This window comes from Chanodichthys erythropterus, chromosome 18, assembly GCF_024489055.1.
Source record: "Chanodichthys erythropterus isolate Z2021 chromosome 18, ASM2448905v1, whole genome shotgun sequence".
NCBI classification, from domain to species: Eukaryota; Metazoa; Chordata; class Actinopteri; order Cypriniformes; family Xenocyprididae; genus Chanodichthys; species Chanodichthys erythropterus.
In genome coordinates, this window is record NC_090238.1 from 39,245,038 (window position 1) to 39,263,946 (window position 18,909).

General features: G+C 38.0%; 1 protein-coding gene across 1 annotated transcript in view; it reads left to right on the plus strand.

Annotated features, from left to right (window-relative positions):
• Nucleotides 1–14,517, plus strand: part of LOC137006957 (ryanodine receptor 3) — a 139,156-nt gene extending 124,639 nt beyond the window's left edge. The window contains exons 91-106 of the mRNA XM_067368130.1: nucleotides 241–1,020; nucleotides 1,123–1,181; nucleotides 1,267–1,432; nucleotides 1,889–1,975; nucleotides 2,171–2,356; nucleotides 2,435–2,565; nucleotides 2,678–2,720; nucleotides 11,687–11,814; nucleotides 11,916–11,976; nucleotides 12,048–12,194; nucleotides 12,274–12,408; nucleotides 12,625–12,781; nucleotides 12,893–12,957; nucleotides 13,166–13,266; nucleotides 13,487–13,538; nucleotides 13,880–14,517. Coding sequence (XP_067224231.1) covers nucleotides 241–1,020; nucleotides 1,123–1,181; nucleotides 1,267–1,432; nucleotides 1,889–1,975; nucleotides 2,171–2,356; nucleotides 2,435–2,565; nucleotides 2,678–2,720; nucleotides 11,687–11,814; nucleotides 11,916–11,976; nucleotides 12,048–12,194; nucleotides 12,274–12,408; nucleotides 12,625–12,781; nucleotides 12,893–12,957; nucleotides 13,166–13,266; nucleotides 13,487–13,538; nucleotides 13,880–13,975 — 2,394 coding nt within the window. The 3' untranslated portion in view covers nucleotides 13,976–14,517. The remainder of the gene's footprint in view (nucleotides 1–240; nucleotides 1,021–1,122; nucleotides 1,182–1,266; nucleotides 1,433–1,888; nucleotides 1,976–2,170; nucleotides 2,357–2,434; nucleotides 2,566–2,677; nucleotides 2,721–11,686; nucleotides 11,815–11,915; nucleotides 11,977–12,047; nucleotides 12,195–12,273; nucleotides 12,409–12,624; nucleotides 12,782–12,892; nucleotides 12,958–13,165; nucleotides 13,267–13,486; nucleotides 13,539–13,879) is intronic.
• Nucleotides 14,518–18,909: the final 4,392 nt, after the last annotated feature.

Genomic DNA, 18,909 nt, shown 5'->3' on the forward strand with positions numbered 1-18,909 from the left:
CTTGATGTTGCAAAAATCATCAATTATGAAACTAGTTTTCGATGTTAATTTAATTAATTTCAATAACAGTGTCGATGTTGCAAAATTCATCAATTATGAAATTTCTGCTGTAAAGCAGCTCTTCAGAAGACAATAGTGTCTTTATTTAGATCAATTCAGTTCAAATGTTGTTCTCATCCATTAATCACAGTGCAGTCAAATCTATATTATTACTGAATAAAAATATCTTTTAAACCGCAGGTCAAAGAGTCCAAGCGCCAGTTCATCTTCGACGTCGTCAACGAGGGTGGAGAATCTGAGAAGATGGAGCTGTTCGTCAACTTCTGCGAGGACACCATCTTCGAGATGCAGTTGGCGTCGCTGATCTCCGAGCCGGACGCCGCTGAGAGACAAGAGGAGGAAGATGATGACGACGCTCAAAGCGTGGAGCTGGAGGAGGACGAGGAAGACGGCGCGCTGGAGTCTTCCTCAGCGTTCGCTCTGGCCTGCGTCTCCATGAGGAAGAGCCTCTCTAACCTCCGACAGCTGCTGACCTTCAGGAGCATGAAGAGACAGTACCGTAAACTGAGGAAGATGAGCTTCCGGGAGATGATTCGAGGATTCTTCTTCTTCTTCTGGATAATCTTCACCGGGATATTCCGCTCTCTTTACAACCTGGTCTGGGGCTTTTTCCACATCCTCTGGTCCACGTTGTTCGGCGGCGGCCTGGTGGAAGGAGCCAAGAACATGAAAGTGACCGACATTCTGGGAAACATGCCCGATCCCACACAGTTCGGGATCCACGGAGATGTTCTTGAGATGGAGAAGCTGGAGTACTGCGACATGTCCTCGGTGGCCGAGCTCGGACGCATGGCGGCAGGAGACCAGGCCGAGGTGGACCTTATGACGGAGCTGATGAACATCCAGCCCAGGAGAGAAGGAGGGAAGCATGGCATGGAGCCGGGGCTGGGAGACGTGTCCGAAGTGGTCGGTGTGGACACTCCGTCTTTAGCCAGCGCCGTCCATCAGAAGAAAGCTCAGGTCTGCCAGTGGATTTAATGCTAAGTCTCTTTTATACAGTATCAATCATATAGTAAAAATGTGAATTATTATTACAATTTAATGTGAATGTTTTCTGTACAGGAAGCCGCTACTAAACAGACCGCTGAGTCTGAGAGCAAATCCGAATCGGAGAAGGCCGAGTGAGTGTTTGAGGAGAAGCTCGGTGTGTTTGTGTCCGTTCAGATCTTGTCTCACATTAATGTGTGTCTGTGTTCACATCTCCAGCGTTGAGGATGGAGAGAAGAAAGACCAGGATAAGGGGAAGAAGGAGAATATGTCGGATGAAGAGAAGAAGCCGCTGAAGAAGAGACGCGGCCAGAGGAAGGAGCCGGCCGAAGCCTTCATGGCGGCATTCTTAGCGGGTCTCGACGTCTATCAGACCAAAACCCTGGTGAGCTTTAGGAGCATCAGACTAACATGATTGGAAAGATCATTTATTACATTTTTTAATATATATTAGATGTTAAAAGCATTCCCTTTAAGTGGAAGTACACTAAGAATCACTTTAGATAAAAGCATCTGACGAATGCATCACCTTCTGAGAATAACAAAGACCTGAAACTCATGACTAATTCCACACAATCCTCATAAGAGACACATTTATTTGAAGAGCGTTTTGTCTGAACATGAGCAGCTTGAATAGTCCTGAAAGGTGCTTCAGAAAGTTTGGATGGGAAACTGAGTTTGCTGAAGGTCTGTGCAGCTGCTCGTTCACCTTCTCTAACGTGTGACTCATGCACATGACGCATGTTTCCGTCCATTACACTGATGATGGGCATAAGAGGTCTGGGCAGACTGAAGAGATTCACTGCTGACACTAAAACGCTAAATATAACTCTGTTTTCAGAATTATCTGGCCAGAAACTTCTACAACCTGCGTTTCCTGGCTCTGTTTGTGGCGTTTGCTATCAACTTCATCCTGCTCTTCTATAAGGTTGATGTTCTTATTTGCTCTTTAAACACATTATTTCTTCACTATAGACTCAAATGTTCATTTTTTTATTTGGTTATTTATTTTCATCATTACCTCCCTTTTGTAAAGTACTATTTAGTAATTTTCTTTTCCCATCCTGTATCAAAAAATGACAAAGAAATCAATAAAAACCCATCCATAAATGTGTGTGTGAAGGTGACCGGTGAGGATTCGGATGATGTGGACCCGTGGACGCGGCGTGAGGAAGACGAGGATGAAGGTGTGGTGGAGTATTTTGTTCTTCAAGAGAGCAGCGGTTACATGGCACCGACCCTCCGCTTCCTCGCCGTCATGCACACCCTCATCTCCTTCCTCTGTGTGCTGGGATATTACTATCTGAAGGTAGGAGATTACCCACAAACCCGAGTTCAGAGAGTTCATAATGCTGTGTTATGATGGACTGAACCGGTGTTTGCTCAGGTGCCGCTGGTGGTGTTTAAGCGTGAGAAGGAGATTGCGCGCAAGCTGGAGTTTGACGGGCTCTACATCACTGAACAGCCGTCTGATGACGATATTAAGGGCCAGTGGGACCGACTCGTCATCAACACCCCGTGAGTTCAGCTGATGTGACTTACTTAACACTGCTCTTTATGATGGGAGGAGAATCCAACAGTGTGTTCCAGGAACAAGAAGAATTAAAAATGTTTTTTCTGCTTCGCGCAGGTCTTTCCCCAACAACTACTGGGACAAATTTGTCAAACGGAAGGTAAGAGTGAAGGATTGAGAATATGAAGGATGAATCTCATGAATCAACATTTCAGAACAAAATATACAACACGATACAACAAAAATAGAATGTAGTTAGAATGACTCTAAAATTCAAGATATCAGGGCAAAATGCTCATGATATAGTTAAGCATTATTGGACGAGTAACAAGCGCAATATTGCACGAGTAATGAGAGCAATATCGCAAGAGTAACGGGTGCAATATCGCATAAGTAACACGAACAATATCGAACGAGTAATGCCCGTAATATCGCACGAGTAACAAGAACAATATCTCACGAGTAACGGGTGCAATATTGCACAAGTAACAAACGTGCAGTATTGCATGAGTAACGAGAACAATATCGCACAATATCTCACAAGTAACAAGCGCAATATCGCACGAGTAACAAGAACAATATCTCACGAGCAAAAAGAGCAATATTGCACGAGTAACGGCCGCAATATTGCACGAGTAAAGGGTGCATTATCGCATGAGTAACAATAACAATATTGCACAGTATCTCACGAGTAACAAGCGCTATATCGCACGAGTGACTAGAGAAATATCGCACGAGTAACGGCCGCAATATCGCACGAGTAACGGCCGCAATATCACACGAGTAACTAGAGAAATATCACAAGAGTAACAAGAGCAATATCGCACGAGTAACGGCCGCAATATCGCACGAGTAACGGCCGCAATATTGCACGAGTAACGAGAACAATATCTCATGAGTAACGCGAGCAATATCGCATGAGTAACAAGAACAATATCGCATGAGTAACAAGAACAATATCTCATGAGTAACAAGAACAATATCGCATGAGTAACAAGAACAATATCGCATGAGTAACGAGAACAATATCGCATGAGTAACGAGAACAATATCGCATGAGTAACGAGAACAATATCTCATGAGTAACAAGAACAATATCTCATGAGTAACAAGAACAATATCTCATGAGTAACAAGAACAATATCTCATGAGTAACAAGAACAATATCTCATGAGTAACGCGAGCAATATCGCATGAGTAACAAGAACAATATAGCATGAGTAACGAACAATATCTCATGAGTAACAAGAACAATATCTCATGAGTAACGAGAACAGTATCGCACGAGTAACAAGAATAATATCTCATGAGTAACAAGAACAATATCTCATGAGTAACAAGAACAATATCTCATGAGTAACAAGAACAATATCTCATGAGTAACAAGAACAATATCGCATGAGTAACGCGAGCAATATCGCATGAGTAACAAGAACAATATCTCATGAGTAACAAGAACAATATTGCACAGTATTTTAGTATATTGCACGTTACTCATGCGATATTGTTCTTGTTACTCATGCGATATTGCTCGCGTTACTCATGAGATATTGTTCTTGTTACTCATGAGATATTGTTCTTGTTACTCATGCTATATTGTTCTTGTTACTCATGCGATATTGTTCTTGTTACTCATGCGATATTGTTCTTGTTACTCATGCAATATTGTTCTTGTTACTCATGCGATATTGTTTTCGTTACTCATGCGATATTGTTCTTGTTACTCATGCGATATTGTTCTTGTTACTCATGAGATATTGCTCGCGTTACTCATGAGATATTGTTCTCGTTACTCGTGCAATATTGCGGCCGTTACTCGTGCGATATTGCGGCCGTTACTCGTGCGATATTGCTCTTGTTACTCGTGTGATATTTCTCTAGTTACTCGTGCGATATTGCGGCCGTTACTCGTGCGATATTGCAGCCGTTACTCGTGCGATATTGCGGCCGTTACTCGTGCGATATTGCGGCCGTTACTCGTGCGATATTTCTCTAGTTACTCGTGCGATACTGTGCAATATTGTTCTTGTTACTCATGCGATATTGTTCTCGTTACTCATGAGATATTGCTCGCGTTACTCATGAGATATTGTTCTTGTTACTCATGAGATATTGTTCTCGTTACTCATGCGATATTGTTCTCGTTACTCATGAGATATTGTTCTCGTTACTCATGCGATATTGTTCTTGTTACTCATGCGATATTGTTCTCGTTACTCATGCGATATTGTTTCTCGTTACTCATGAGATATTGTTCTCGTTACTCATGCGATATTGTTCTTGTTACTCATGCGATATTGTTCTCGTTACTCATGCGATATTGTTCTCGTTACTAATGAGATATTGTTCTTGTTACTCATGCGATATTGTTCTTGTTACTCATGAGATATTGTTCTCGTTACTCATGCGATATTGTTCTTGTTACTCATGCTATATTGTTCTTGTTACTCATGCGATATTGCTCGCGTTACTCATGCGATATTGTTCTTGTTACTCATGAGATATTGTTCTTGTTACTCATGAGATATTGTTCTTGTTACTCATGAGATATTATTCTTGTTACTCATGCGATATTGTTCTCGTTACTCATGAGATATTATTCTTGTTACTCATGCGATATTGTTCTCGTTACTCATGAGATATTGTTCTTGTTACTCATGCGATATTGTTCTCGTTACTCATGAGATATTGCTCGCGTTACTCATGAGATATTGTTCTTGTTACTCATGAGATATTGTTCTTGTTACTCATGCGATATTGTTCTCGTTACTCATGAGATATTGTTCTCGTTACTCATGCGATATTGTTCTTGTTACTCATGCGATATTGTTCTCGTTACTCATGCGATATTGTTCTCGTTACTCATGAGATATTGTTCTCGTTACTCATGAGATATTGTTCTTGTTACTCATGCGATATTGTTCTCGTTACTCATGAGATATTGTTCTCGTTACTCATGCGATATTGTTCTTGTTACTCATGCGATATTGTTCTCGTTACTCATGCGATATTGTTCTCGTTACTCATGAGATATTGCTCGCGTTACTCATGAGATATTGTTCTTGTTACTCATGAGATATTGTTCTTGTTACTCATGCGATATTGTTCTTGTTACTCATGAGATATTGTTCTCGTTACTCATGCGATATTGTTCTTGTTACTCATGCTATATTGTTCTTGTTACTCATGCGATATTGCTCGCGTTACTCATGCGATATTGTTCTTGTTACTCATGAGATATTGTTCTTGTTACTCATGAGATATTGTTCTTGTTACTCATGAGATATTATTCTTGTTACTCATGCGATATTGTTCTCGTTACTCATGAGATATTGTTCTCGTTACTCATGCGATATTGTTCTTGTTACTCATGCTATATTGTTCTTGTTACTCATGCTATATTGTTCTTGTTACTCATGCGATATTGCTCGCGTTACTCATGCGATATTGTTCTTGTTACTCATGAGATATTGTTCTTGTTACTCATGAGATATTGTTCTTGTTACTCATGAGATATTGTTCTTGTTACTCATGAGATATTGTTCTTGTTACTCATGAGATATTATTCTTGTTACTCGTGCGATACTGTTCTCGTTACTCATGAGATATTGTTCTTGTTACTCATGCGATATTGTTCTTGTTACTCATGAGATATTGTTCTTGTTACTCATGAGATATTGTTCTTGTTACAAGCGCTATATCGCACGAGTAACGGCCGCAATATCGCACGAGTAACGGCCGCAATATCGCACGAGTAACTAGAGAAATATCACACGAGTAACAAGAGCAATATCGCACGAGTAACGGCCGCAATATCGCACGAGTAACGGCCGCAATATTGCACGAGTAACGAGAACAATATCTCATGAGTAACGCGAGCAATATCGCATGAGTAACAAGAACAATATAGCATGAGTAACAAGAACAATATCTCATGAGTAACGCGAGCAATATCGCATGAGTAACAAGAACAATATAGCATGAGTAACAAGAACAATATCGCATGAGTAACAAGAACAATATCTCATGAGTAACATCGCATGAGTAATATCGCATGAGTAACAAGAACAATATCTCATGAGTAACGAGAACAATATCGCATGAGTAACGAGAACAATATCGCATGAGTAACGAGAACAATATCGCATGAGTAACAAGAACAATATCTCATGAGTAACAAGAACAATATCTCATGAGTAACACGAGCAATATCGCATGAGTAACAAAAACAATATCGCATGAGTAACAAGAACAATATCTCATGAGTAACGCGAGCAATATCGCATGAGTAACAAGAACAATATCGCATGAGTAACGAGAACAATATCTCATGAGTAACGCGAGCAATATCGCATGAGTAACAAGAACAATATCGCATGAGTAACGAAAACAATATCGCATGAGTAACAAGAACAATATCGCATGAGTAACGAGAACAATATCTCATGAGTAACGAGAACAATATCGCATGAGTAACAAGAACAATATCGCATGAGTAACGAGAACAATATCTCATGAGTAACAAGAACAATATCTCATGAGTAACGCGAGCAATATCTCATGAGTAACGAGAACAATATCGCATGAGTAACAAGAACAATATTGCACAGTATCTCACGAGTAACAAGCGCTATATCGCACGAGTAACTAGAGAAATATCGCACGAGTAACGGCCGCAATATCGCACGAGTAACGGCCGCAATATCGCACGAGTAACGGCCGCAATATCGCACGAGTAACTAGAGAAATATCACACGAGTAACAAGAGCAATATCGCACGAGTAACGGCCGCAATATCGCACGAGTAACGGCCGCAATATTGCACGAGTAACGAGAACAATATCTCATGAGTAACGCGAGCAATATCTCATGAGTAACAAGAACAATATCTCATGAGTAACAAGAACAATATCTCATGAGTAACGCGAGCAATATCTCATGAGTAACAAGAACAATATCTCATGAGTAACGCAAGCAATATCGCATGAGTAACAAGAACAATATAGCATAAGTAACAAGAACAATATCTCATGAGTAACAAGAACAATATCTCATGAGTAACGAGAACAGTATCGCACGAGTAACAAGAATAATATCTCATGAGTAACAAGAACAATATCTCATGAGTAACAAGAACAATATCTCATGAGTAACGAGAACAGTATCGCACGAGTAACAAGAATAATATCGCATGAGTAACAAGAACAATATAGCATGAGTAACAAGAACAATATCGCATGAGTAACAAGAACAATATCGCATGAGTAACGGCCGCAATATCGCATGAGTAACAAGAACAATATCTCATGAGTAGCAAGAACAATATTGCACAGTATCTCACGAGTAACAAGCGCTATATCGCACGAGTAACGGCTGCAATATCGCACGAGTAACGGCCGCAATATCGCACGAGTAACTAGAGAAATATCACACGAGTAACAAGAGCAATATCGCACGAGTAACGGCCGCAATATTGCACGAGTAACGAGAACAATATCTCATGAGTAACGCGAGCAATATCGCATGAGTAACAAGAACAATATAGCATGAGTAACAAGAACAATATCGCATGAGTAACGAGAACAATATCTCATGAGTAACGAGAACAATATCCCATGAGTAACAAGAACAATATCGCATGAGTAACGAGAACAATATCTCATGAGTAACGAGAACAATATCTCATGAGTAACAAGAACAATATCTCATGAGTAACAAGAACAATATCTCATGAGTAACGCGAGCAATATCGCATGAGTAACAAGAACAATATCGCATGAGTAACGAGAACAATATCGCATGAGTAACGAGAACAATATCGCATGAGTAACAAGAACAATATCGCATGAGTAACAAGAACAATATCGCATGAGTAACGAGAACAATATCTCATGAGTAACGCGAGCAATATCGCATGAGTAACAAGAACAATATCTCATGAGTAACGCGAGCAATATCGCATGAGTAACAAGAGCAATATCGCATGAGTAACAAGAACAATATCGCATGAGTAACAAGAACAATATCTCATGAGTAACGCGAGCAATATCGCATGAGTAACAAGAGCAATATCGCATGAGTAACAAGAACAATATCGCATGAGTAACAAGAACAATATCTCATGAGTAACGCGAGCAATATCGCATGAGTAACAAGAACAATATCGCATGAGTAACGAGAACAATATCGCATGAGTAACGGCCGCAATATCGCATGAGTAACAAGAACAATATCGCATGAGTAACGGCCGCAATATCGCATGAGTAACAAGAACAATATCTCATGAGTAGCAAGAACAATATTGCACAGTATCTCACGAGTAACAAGCGCTATATCGCACGAGTAACGGCTGCAATATCGCACGAGTAACGGCCGCAATATCGCACGAGTAACTAGAGAAATATCACACGAGTAACAAGAGCAATATCGCACGAGTAACGGCCGCAATATCGCACGAGTAACGGCCGCAATATTGCACGAGTAACGAGAACAATATCTCATGAGTAACGCGAGCAATATCGCATGAGTAACAAGAACAATATAGCATGAGTAACAAGAACAATATCTCATGAGTATCAAGAACAATATCTCATGAGTAACGCGAGCAATATCGCATGAGTAACAAGAACAATATAGCATGAGTAACAAGAACAATATCGCATGAGTAACGAGAACAATATCTCATGAGTAACGAGAACAATATCGCATGAGTAACAAGAACAATATCGCATGAGTAACGAGAACAATATCTCATGAGTAACGAGAACAATATCTCATGAGTAACAAGAACAATATCTCATGAGTAACGCGAGCAATATCGCATGAGTAACAAGAACAATATCGCATGAGTAACGAGAACAATATCGCATGAGTAACAAGAACAATATCGCATGAGTAACAAGAACAATATCGCATGAGTAACAAGAACAATATCTCATGAGTAACGCGAGCAATATCGCATGAGTAACAAGAGCAATATCGCATGAGTAACAAGAACAATATCGCATGAGTAACAAGAACAATATCTCATGAGTAACGCGAGCAATATCGCATGAGTAACAAGAACAATATTGCATGAGTAACGAGAACAATATCGCATGAGTAACGAAAACAATATCGCATGAGTAACAAGAACAATATCGCATGAGTAACAAGAACAATATCTCATGAGTAACGCGAGCAATATCGCATGAGTAACAAGAGCAATATCGCATGAGTAACAAGAACAATATCGCATGAGTAACAAGAACAATATCTCATGAGTAACGCGAGCAATATCGCATGAGTAACAAGAACAATATCGCATGAGTAACGAGAACAATATCGCATGAGTAACGAAAACAATATCGCATGAGTAACAAGAACAATATCGCATGAGTAACAAGAACAATATCTCATGAGTAACGCGAGCAATATCGCATGAGTAACAAGAACAATATTGCATGAGTAACGAGAACAATATCGCATGAGTAACGAAAACAATATCGCATGAGTAACAAGAACAATATCGCATGAGTAACAAGAACAATATCTCATGAGTAACGCGAGCAATATCGCATGAGTAACAAGAACAATATCTCATGAGTAACGCGAGCAATATCGCATGAGTAACAAGAACAATATCGCATGAGTAACAAGAACAATATCGCATGAGTAACAAGAACAATATCGCATGAGTAACAAGAACAATATCGCATGAGTAACAAGAACAATATCTCATGAGTAACAAGAACAATATCTCATGAGTAACGAGAACAATATCTCATGAGTAACGAGAACAATATCGCATGAGTAACAAGAACAATATCTCATGAGTAACAAGAATAATATCGCACGAGTAACAAGAACAATATCTCATGAGTAACAAGAATAATATCGCATGAGTAACGAGAACAATATCTCATGAGTAACAAGAACAATATCTCATGAGTAACAAGAATAATATCTCATGAGTTACAAGAATAATATCTCATGAGTAACAAGAACAATATCTCATGAGTAACAAGAACAATATCGCATGAGTAACAAGAACAATATCGCATGAGTAACAAGAACAATATCGCATGAGTAACAAGAACAATATCTCATGAGTAACGAGAACAATATCGCATGAGTAACAAGAATAATATCTCATGAGTAACAAGAACAATATCTCATGAGTAACAAGAATAATATCGCATGAGTAACAAGAACAATATCTCATGAGTAACAAGAACAATATCTCATGAGTAACAAGAATAATATCTCATGAGTAACAAGAACAATATCTCATGAGTAACAAGAACAATATCTCATGAGTAACAAGAATAATATCGCACGAGTAACAAGAACAATATCTCATGAGTAACAAGAACAATATCTCATGAGTAACAAGAATAATATCGCACGAGTAACAAGAACAATATCTCATGAGTAACGAGAACAATATCTCATGAGTAACAAGAACAATATCTCATGAGTAACAAGAACAATATCGCATGAGTAACGAGAACAATATCTCATGAGTTACAAGAATAATATCTCATGAGTAACAAGAATAATATCGCACGAGTAACAAGAACAATATCTCATGAGTAACAAGAACAATATCTCATGAGTAACAAGAATAATATCGCACGAGTAACAAGAACAATATCTCATGAGTAACAAGAACAATATCGCATGAGTAACGAGAACAATATCTCATGAGTTACAAGAATAATATCTCATGAGTAACAAGAACAATATCGCATGAGTAACAAGAACAATATCGCATGAGTAACAAGAATAATATCTCATGAGTAACAAGAATAATATCTCATGAGTAACAAGAACAATATCGCATGAGTAACAAGAACAATATCTCATGAGTAACGAGAACAATATCGCATGAGTAACAAGAATAATATCTCATGAGTAACAAGAATAATATCTCATGAGTAACAAGAACAATATCTCATGTGTAACGGGTGCATAATATCGCACAAGTAACAGCCGTAATATCGCACGAGTAACAAACGTGCAGTATTGCATGAGTAACGAGAACAGTATCGCACGAATGTTGTTTTATTCAATGCTCTTGTGAGCGTTCAGGTCTTCAGGATCATCGTCTCGTCACATTGATGATTTTTATGTGTGTCGCCTCAGGTTATAAACAAGTACGGAGATCTCTACGGAGCCGAGCGCATCGCTGAGCTGCTGGGTTTGGATAAAAGCGCTTTGGACTTCAACCCGACAGAAGAGACGGTCATGAAAGACGCCTCGCTGCTGTCCTGGTCAGGAACACCTTCACTCATTCTGCATCAAACTGCATGTTTAATTTTATTTATTTTGGGGTTTTAATTATTTATTATTTAACAAATTATTTGCTCTTCAGGTTGAGCTCCATCGACACCAAGTATCACGTGTGGAAGCTGGGCGTGGTCTTCACAGATAACGTGAGTGTTTGCACTGCTTCATGAGCATGATGAGGTCACATGATCGCTGACGCCTCGTTCTGTCGTTGCAGTCGTTCCTGTATCTGGTCTGGTACACCACCATGTCCATCCTGGGACACTATAATAACTTCTTCTTCGCCGCCCACCTGCTGGACATTGCCATGGGATTCAAGACCCTGCGGACCATCCTGTCCTCCGTCACGCACAACGGCAAACAGGTTTGACTCCCTCTGCCGCCCTGCTTCGCTCCGGGTGTGATGTTCTGCTTTCTTTCATGTGTTTGTGTGTTTCTCTCAGCTGGTGCTGACGGTCGGGCTGCTCGCTGTGGTTGTGTATCTCTACACCGTCGTGGCGTTTAACTTTTTCCGCAAGTTCTACAACAAGAGCGGCGATGAGGACGAGCCCGATATGAAATGTGACGATATGATGACGGTGAGTGATGGGATTCATGTTCTAAGTGTTTTTGAATGGAGTCTCTTCTGCTTTATAAGTCTGCATTTTAAATTTAAATGTTTTAAATATTTGTACAATGTAAAATAGCAGTTTTAGCACCAATATGAAGTTTAGAATGATTCTGGAGGATCATGTGACACTGGAGTAATGATGTCATGAAGTGATCAGGTGTAAACTGGCGTGTGTGTGTGTCAGTGTTATCTGTTCCACATGTATGTGGGCGTTCGCGCCGGCGGCGGCATCGGTGACGAGATCGAGGATCCCGCGGGCGACCCGTACGAGCTCTACCGGATCCTCTTCGACATCACCTTCTTCTTCTTCGTCATTGTGATCCTGCTGGCCATCATTCAAGGTAAGCCAACACCATCACATGATCAGGAAGAAACCGTGACATTTGTAACATCGCACTAACACTGAGTGTTTGACAGATGAACTGATGGTAAGAGTGTGTTTGTGTGGACAGGTTTGATCATCGATGCGTTTGGAGAGCTGAGAGACCAACAGGAACAAGTCAAAGAAGACATGGAGGTACAAAGACACAACTGTCTGTCCTTCCGTCCATCTGTCTGTCTGACTTTCTGTCTGTCTGACTTTCTGTCCGTCTGACTTTCTGTCTGTCTGTCTGTCTGTCTTTCTGTCTGTCCGTCTGTCCGTCTCTCTCCATCCGTCCGTCTGTCTATCCGTCTGTTCAGATGATTGTGGTCACACATTCAGATGTTGTTTCTTCTCCTCTCAGACTAAGTGTTTCATCTGTGGCATCGGTAATGACTATTTTGACACGACTCCTCACGGCTTTGAGACTCACACGTTACAAGAGCACAACCTCGCCAACTACCTGTGAGTGTCACATGTTCATCTCACTAAAGTTCATTCATGATCATTTTAAACCCCAGAATGTGACCAACAAAATAAGAGTAATACTTAACATTTTATTTTAGTATTATCTATATACTACTATAGTTTTTATTAATATTTATATAGTTTTTTCCAGCTTTAATTCAATTGTCTTTTAATAGGTTTAGTTTTAGTTCACTCTAGTTCTGTTCTGATGTTTCAGGTTTTTCTTGATGTACCTGATCAACAAGGATGAAACGGAGCACACGGGTCAGGTAAGTTCTGATGATGATGATGATGATCTTCACTGAATGTAGAAGAGCAGGAAGAGCTTTACTGACACACTGCAGTAATTCAGTATGCATCATAATAATATTTGTATTACGCACCTTTACTATACTCAAAATGATACCCATAATGCATAAATACATTTAAAAACTACAAATTAAAAGCATCATTTAAAAAGAATTAGGCCTATAAATATATTGCTATAAATATTGCTTTGAGTATTGGTTAAAAATGTGTTTTTGTGTGCAATGTCAGACATGTTTGTGTCGGTCATGTGACGTTTGAGGCGTTAGTTCAGCAGCTGTGGATGTTGTTGGTGTGTCCGCAGGAGTCGTACGTGTGGAAGATGTATCAGGAGAGATGCTGGGATTTCTTTCCCGCCGGCGACTGCTTCCGGAAGCAGTATGAAGACCAGCTGGGCTAGATCACACCAGGACCTGCGTTACCTCCAGAAACGGTGCCAATTCAGTGGAGACTCTTTCTGTCTGGACGTTTGCTTTGGATTCAAACGTTTGTTTTACTGTTTTTCGGTCAAAAAAAGCTCAACACGTTGCCTTCTTCGACCCCAAAACCATTGCACAACGTTTTTCCGTCTTTTTTGAGAAACTCTGGGGTTTCCGGACAACGTCTCCACCCGTATATGCACAAGAATCCTACTTCAGCGTTTGGAGAGCATGATGCCAAAAGCGCGTTGGACGTTCATCCTCTGATCCCCTTTCCTGCTTGCCGAGACGAGACGATGAGATGCCTAATAAAACCTTCGTGAAGTGCCTTACCTCCATTACATCTGAGCTATGCAAGACGTGCGTTTCCTCCTGATGTGGGTCAAAGGTCGGCGTGTGGAGGTTTGCGGGCTGCTGTTGTCACGTTCCCGTCTCCTGATTCAGATGGAAATGCTCTTGTTTGGCTGTTTGTATGTCGTAGCTTTGCTGAATTGTGCATTTCTTTTGAAGGACAAATAAAGATATTGATGCAATAATCTCTTCTGTTGAAGCACGTGCTCATTTCTGCATCATTTATTTTAATTTTACATTTTTAGTAAGATTATTTTAAGTTTTTATTTTTTGTTTTTATTTTTGATTTACATTTTTAGGCTTGTTGGGTTTTTTTACTATTTTTTTCCATTTTTATTTTCTTTTTAACAATGTTTTATTTTTATGATTTAATTCGTTTTTAGTAAATGTTTTATTCGTTTTATTTTTAAAAATAATTTGAATCATATTTTTTGTCTAAATATGTTTGTAATTTCTGTTATTTATTTAATTTTACTCTTTGTTATTTATGTTAATTTTACATTTGTTGTGATTTACTTTTTTATTTTATTTTATTTTATTTTAAAATTAATTATTTTTACATCTAATTTTTATGATTTAATTTAATGATTTTCATTTTCAGTAAGTGTTTTATTCTTATGGTTTTTAAATTAAACAAACTTTTTATTTTCGATTTACGTTTTTGAATTTTAGAACTTTTTCATTTTTATTTTATGATTTAAATATTTTCTTTTTTATTTAACATTTTTTACTTAAGCTTTTATTTTTATTATTTAATACATTTTTAGTAATTTTATATTTTCATTGTTTTAATTTTAAAATTTATTTTTGTTTAAATATGTTTTAAATTATTTAAATTTTAAATTTTTTGTGATTTAAGTTTTTAGTAAATTAAATTTTCATTGTTTTTATTTTAAAATTAATTATTTTCATTTTTGGTAAGCGTTTTATTTTGATAATATTTTCGATTTACATTTTTAGGATTTATTTTTTTAGCTTTTGTCTTGTTTTTTTTGTTTGTTTGTTTTTTACTATTCCATTTTTATTCTATGGTTTAATTATTTTGTATTTTATTTTTATTTAATTATTTATTTTAAGTTCATATTTTTATGATTTAAATTCATTTTTAGTTTTTTATTTTGATTGTTTTAGAAGTGATTAAGAATTTGTGTTTTAATTTCCCAATTGTGTGTGTATATATATATATATATATATATATATATATATATATATATATATATATATATATATATATATATATATATATATATATATATATACACATTAGCATTTTACATTTTTCACTGTGGTTCTCTGTGGCATATAAAACATTTCTTTTTTTTTCATTGTTAATGCATATATCTGTTGATCTGTTGAGCATGTAGATGTTTATTGATTGAGAGGCACAGGTCAGCTATTATAGTGTTTCTTTAAGCTCTATAAATAAATGCATTGAGCTCAGAGCTGCAGACGTGAACCAGAAGCCTTTTAGACACAGACGTCTCATCGTTGAGCGATGTTTCTTAAAGGTCTCACGTCACACGAGGCCAAATTGAGCAGTTTGCTAATCACACGCCTGCTGAAATGTCACATCGGCGCTGATGGGAGCGTCAGCTGCTCTGTGCTGAGAGGAGGACGTCTGAAGGAAGCGTGTCGCCGAACACTGCTCGTGCTGCGGGGCCGCCGGCCCTCGTAAACAACAACACTTCCCTATACGTGTCAATGCAAGGTCACACAACACTACATTCATGGATCAGATCAGATATAAAGACAGCTGAGAGAGAATAGTACATGTGTGCTTGTTTCCGCCACTGAATAAAAATGACAAATGTAATTGAGATTTTTACAATTCTGAATTTTTTCTCTCAGTTGCTTGATATAAATTTTATAATTCTGAGAAAAAGAAGTTAGAATTGTGAGCAGTCACAATCATCTTTTATATTGTTTTATTCTGTGGTGGAAACAAGATTCCGCATAAATGTGTTCGTTTTTATGTTGTTTTTTCTGGCTTTTAGTCCCATCTGTAGCTCATCATCATCACATGTCATTGTATGACACTGTTTTGGTGTAAATTCTAGAAAAAATCTAGTCCAGGAGAAATGGACAGGTTATGTCTTCCTCAAAAACATGAACAAAACTTATCATTAACTAAACATCATTTTGATGGCGGATTGTAATCCAGAAAGGTCCAAATGACAATCATCAGTGACAACTGGAGATCCAGCTGTAGCCAAATAAAATCTACAGGTAACGCTAATATACACACAGTCACGCAATATAACAATATAAGAGTATAACAGTAATAATAATTTGCACGGTTTGGCATGATCCGAGCTAAGCGATCGTTAGATTTAATCATCATTGGCAGCGTGATTTATTGTAGGCCTAATGCTTTTTTTCCTCAGTTGGTCAGAACAAAAGTGGCAGACATGTTACTTACTTGTTCAGATTAGATTTTCCAGTGAAAATGTTTATATTGGTCACACTTTCAAGACGCAGAATCTGTGATTCTGAAGTTCAGTATCCACACCGGTGCGTGACTGACAGCAAGCATTAGATTCATCCGCACTGACGAGCTGAGCCGAGGCACAACGCATGTACAGATAACTGTTCCGCATATGACTGCAATTGCAGGTTTCAAACAAGAGATGGCGACAAAGAGGAAAAATTGCAGACTGCAGCTTTAACAACACCTCGTTATTATGAGAGAAAATGCTTTAACGACATCTCGTTATTGTGAGAAAGGATGTTATTACTAGAAAATGTTTTAACAAGAAAAAGATGTCGTTATTGCAAGAAAGCATAGTTTTAACTACAATATTTCATTATTGTGAGAAAATGATGTTTTAACAAGAAAATTATGTATTTTACGTCATATCATTACGAGAAAAGATGTTTTAACTACAGTATTTTGTTATTATGAGAAAATGACGTTTTAACAATACAGATATGTAGTTTTTATGACATCTCATCATTACGAGAAAAGATGTGATTTTAACAACATAACATCTCATTATTGCAACAAGATATTTTAACATCTCGTTATTGCAAGAAAAAATATTGTTTTAACTACAATATTTTTTTGTGAGAAAATGTCATTTTAACAAGAAAAAGATGTCGTTTTCATGACAATATCTTGTTATGACATAGTGGAAAAATATATATTTATAGAATTTGAATACTTCAACTTAAATGTATTTATTTAAGTTAGTTGCCGAAGCAAAAAATATTTAATTTTCATTTAAGCTTTTAATTTTTCATTTAATATTTATGTATTTTTGTAATACTTCAACCTAAACTAATTTCAGTTAGTTACCAATTCTATTTTTTTATTTTTCATTTTTTATTATTTTTCTAATATTTATATTTTATTTTTAGCCTTATATCAATTGGTGAAAATGATTTTTAATAGTGACTCTCACTACATTAAATAGAATATATTAGAAACTCCAAATCACATCTAAATGTCCTGATTCTCTTCTCAGGTTCTGTAAGTGTCTCTGTTTTGAGGATATTTTGATATTTACTGCAGATCAACACGGGTTCAGGTTTGAATGCACTGAGCAGGGAGTGACGTTTGGAGTGTTTGATGGTGTTTCTGCAGCAGTAGATCTGCATCAGTCTGCTGTGGGTTAATGACGTTTTAATGGCACTCACAGCCTGAAGGAAACGCTAGAAATCATTTGATCAGCATCAGTTAATCAAGATTACGGCCGTTTAAAGCTTTAATTCAGGTTTAATTGTGAAGCACAGAATGTGTGTGTGATGATCCTGTTACTGCAGCAGGACTCTCCGATGATTAATGATGATGCACAATTAATATCGTCACATGATCTGCATTTTTTTTTTTTTTTTTTTTTTTGTAAATGGATGCCTGTAGATAGATAGATGATTATAGAAACAGGATGTGTTGGACTTTGCATTTGCCCAAGAAGGCTTTATGTGAGCATGCAGGATGTAGTGTAGATGACACTGGTGGTTTCCTAGTACCTGCTATAATGAGAGAAAACGCCATGACACAGTTGTTTTTGCAAGCACATTAGCTCCACCCAACTGGAAGTCGGCTATTATGGGTTGAATTTGACACGTGCTCTTGAATTTGATATACTTCTCCTAGAGGATTCATCCAATTGCCACCAGTCTGTCAACATGAAGCCAAGACATTGAGGATGTTTTAGAGGAGAATATTGTTTAGTGTCATGAATTGATCTCAAAATACAAAATTGTACCATACTGTCGCCACTGCTGCGGAATAACCCAGTACCTGCGTGACTCAGGTACTCCACTTCTCTGGTTTGAATCCTATCTCTCAGGAAGGTCTTTCAGGGTTGCCTGGAGAGGGGAGGTATCCAAAGCTCATCAGCTGACCACGGGTTTTCCTCAGGGTTCAGTTCTTGGACCTCTTCTCCATTTACACTACATCACTTGGTCCCATCATTCAGGCACATGGTTTCTCCTACCATTGCTATGCTGATGACACACAACTCTTCCTTTCATTCCATCCAGACGATCCCACAGTAGCTGCACGAATCTCAAGCTGTCTGGCGGACATCTTGGCATGGATGAAAGAACATCATCTACAGCT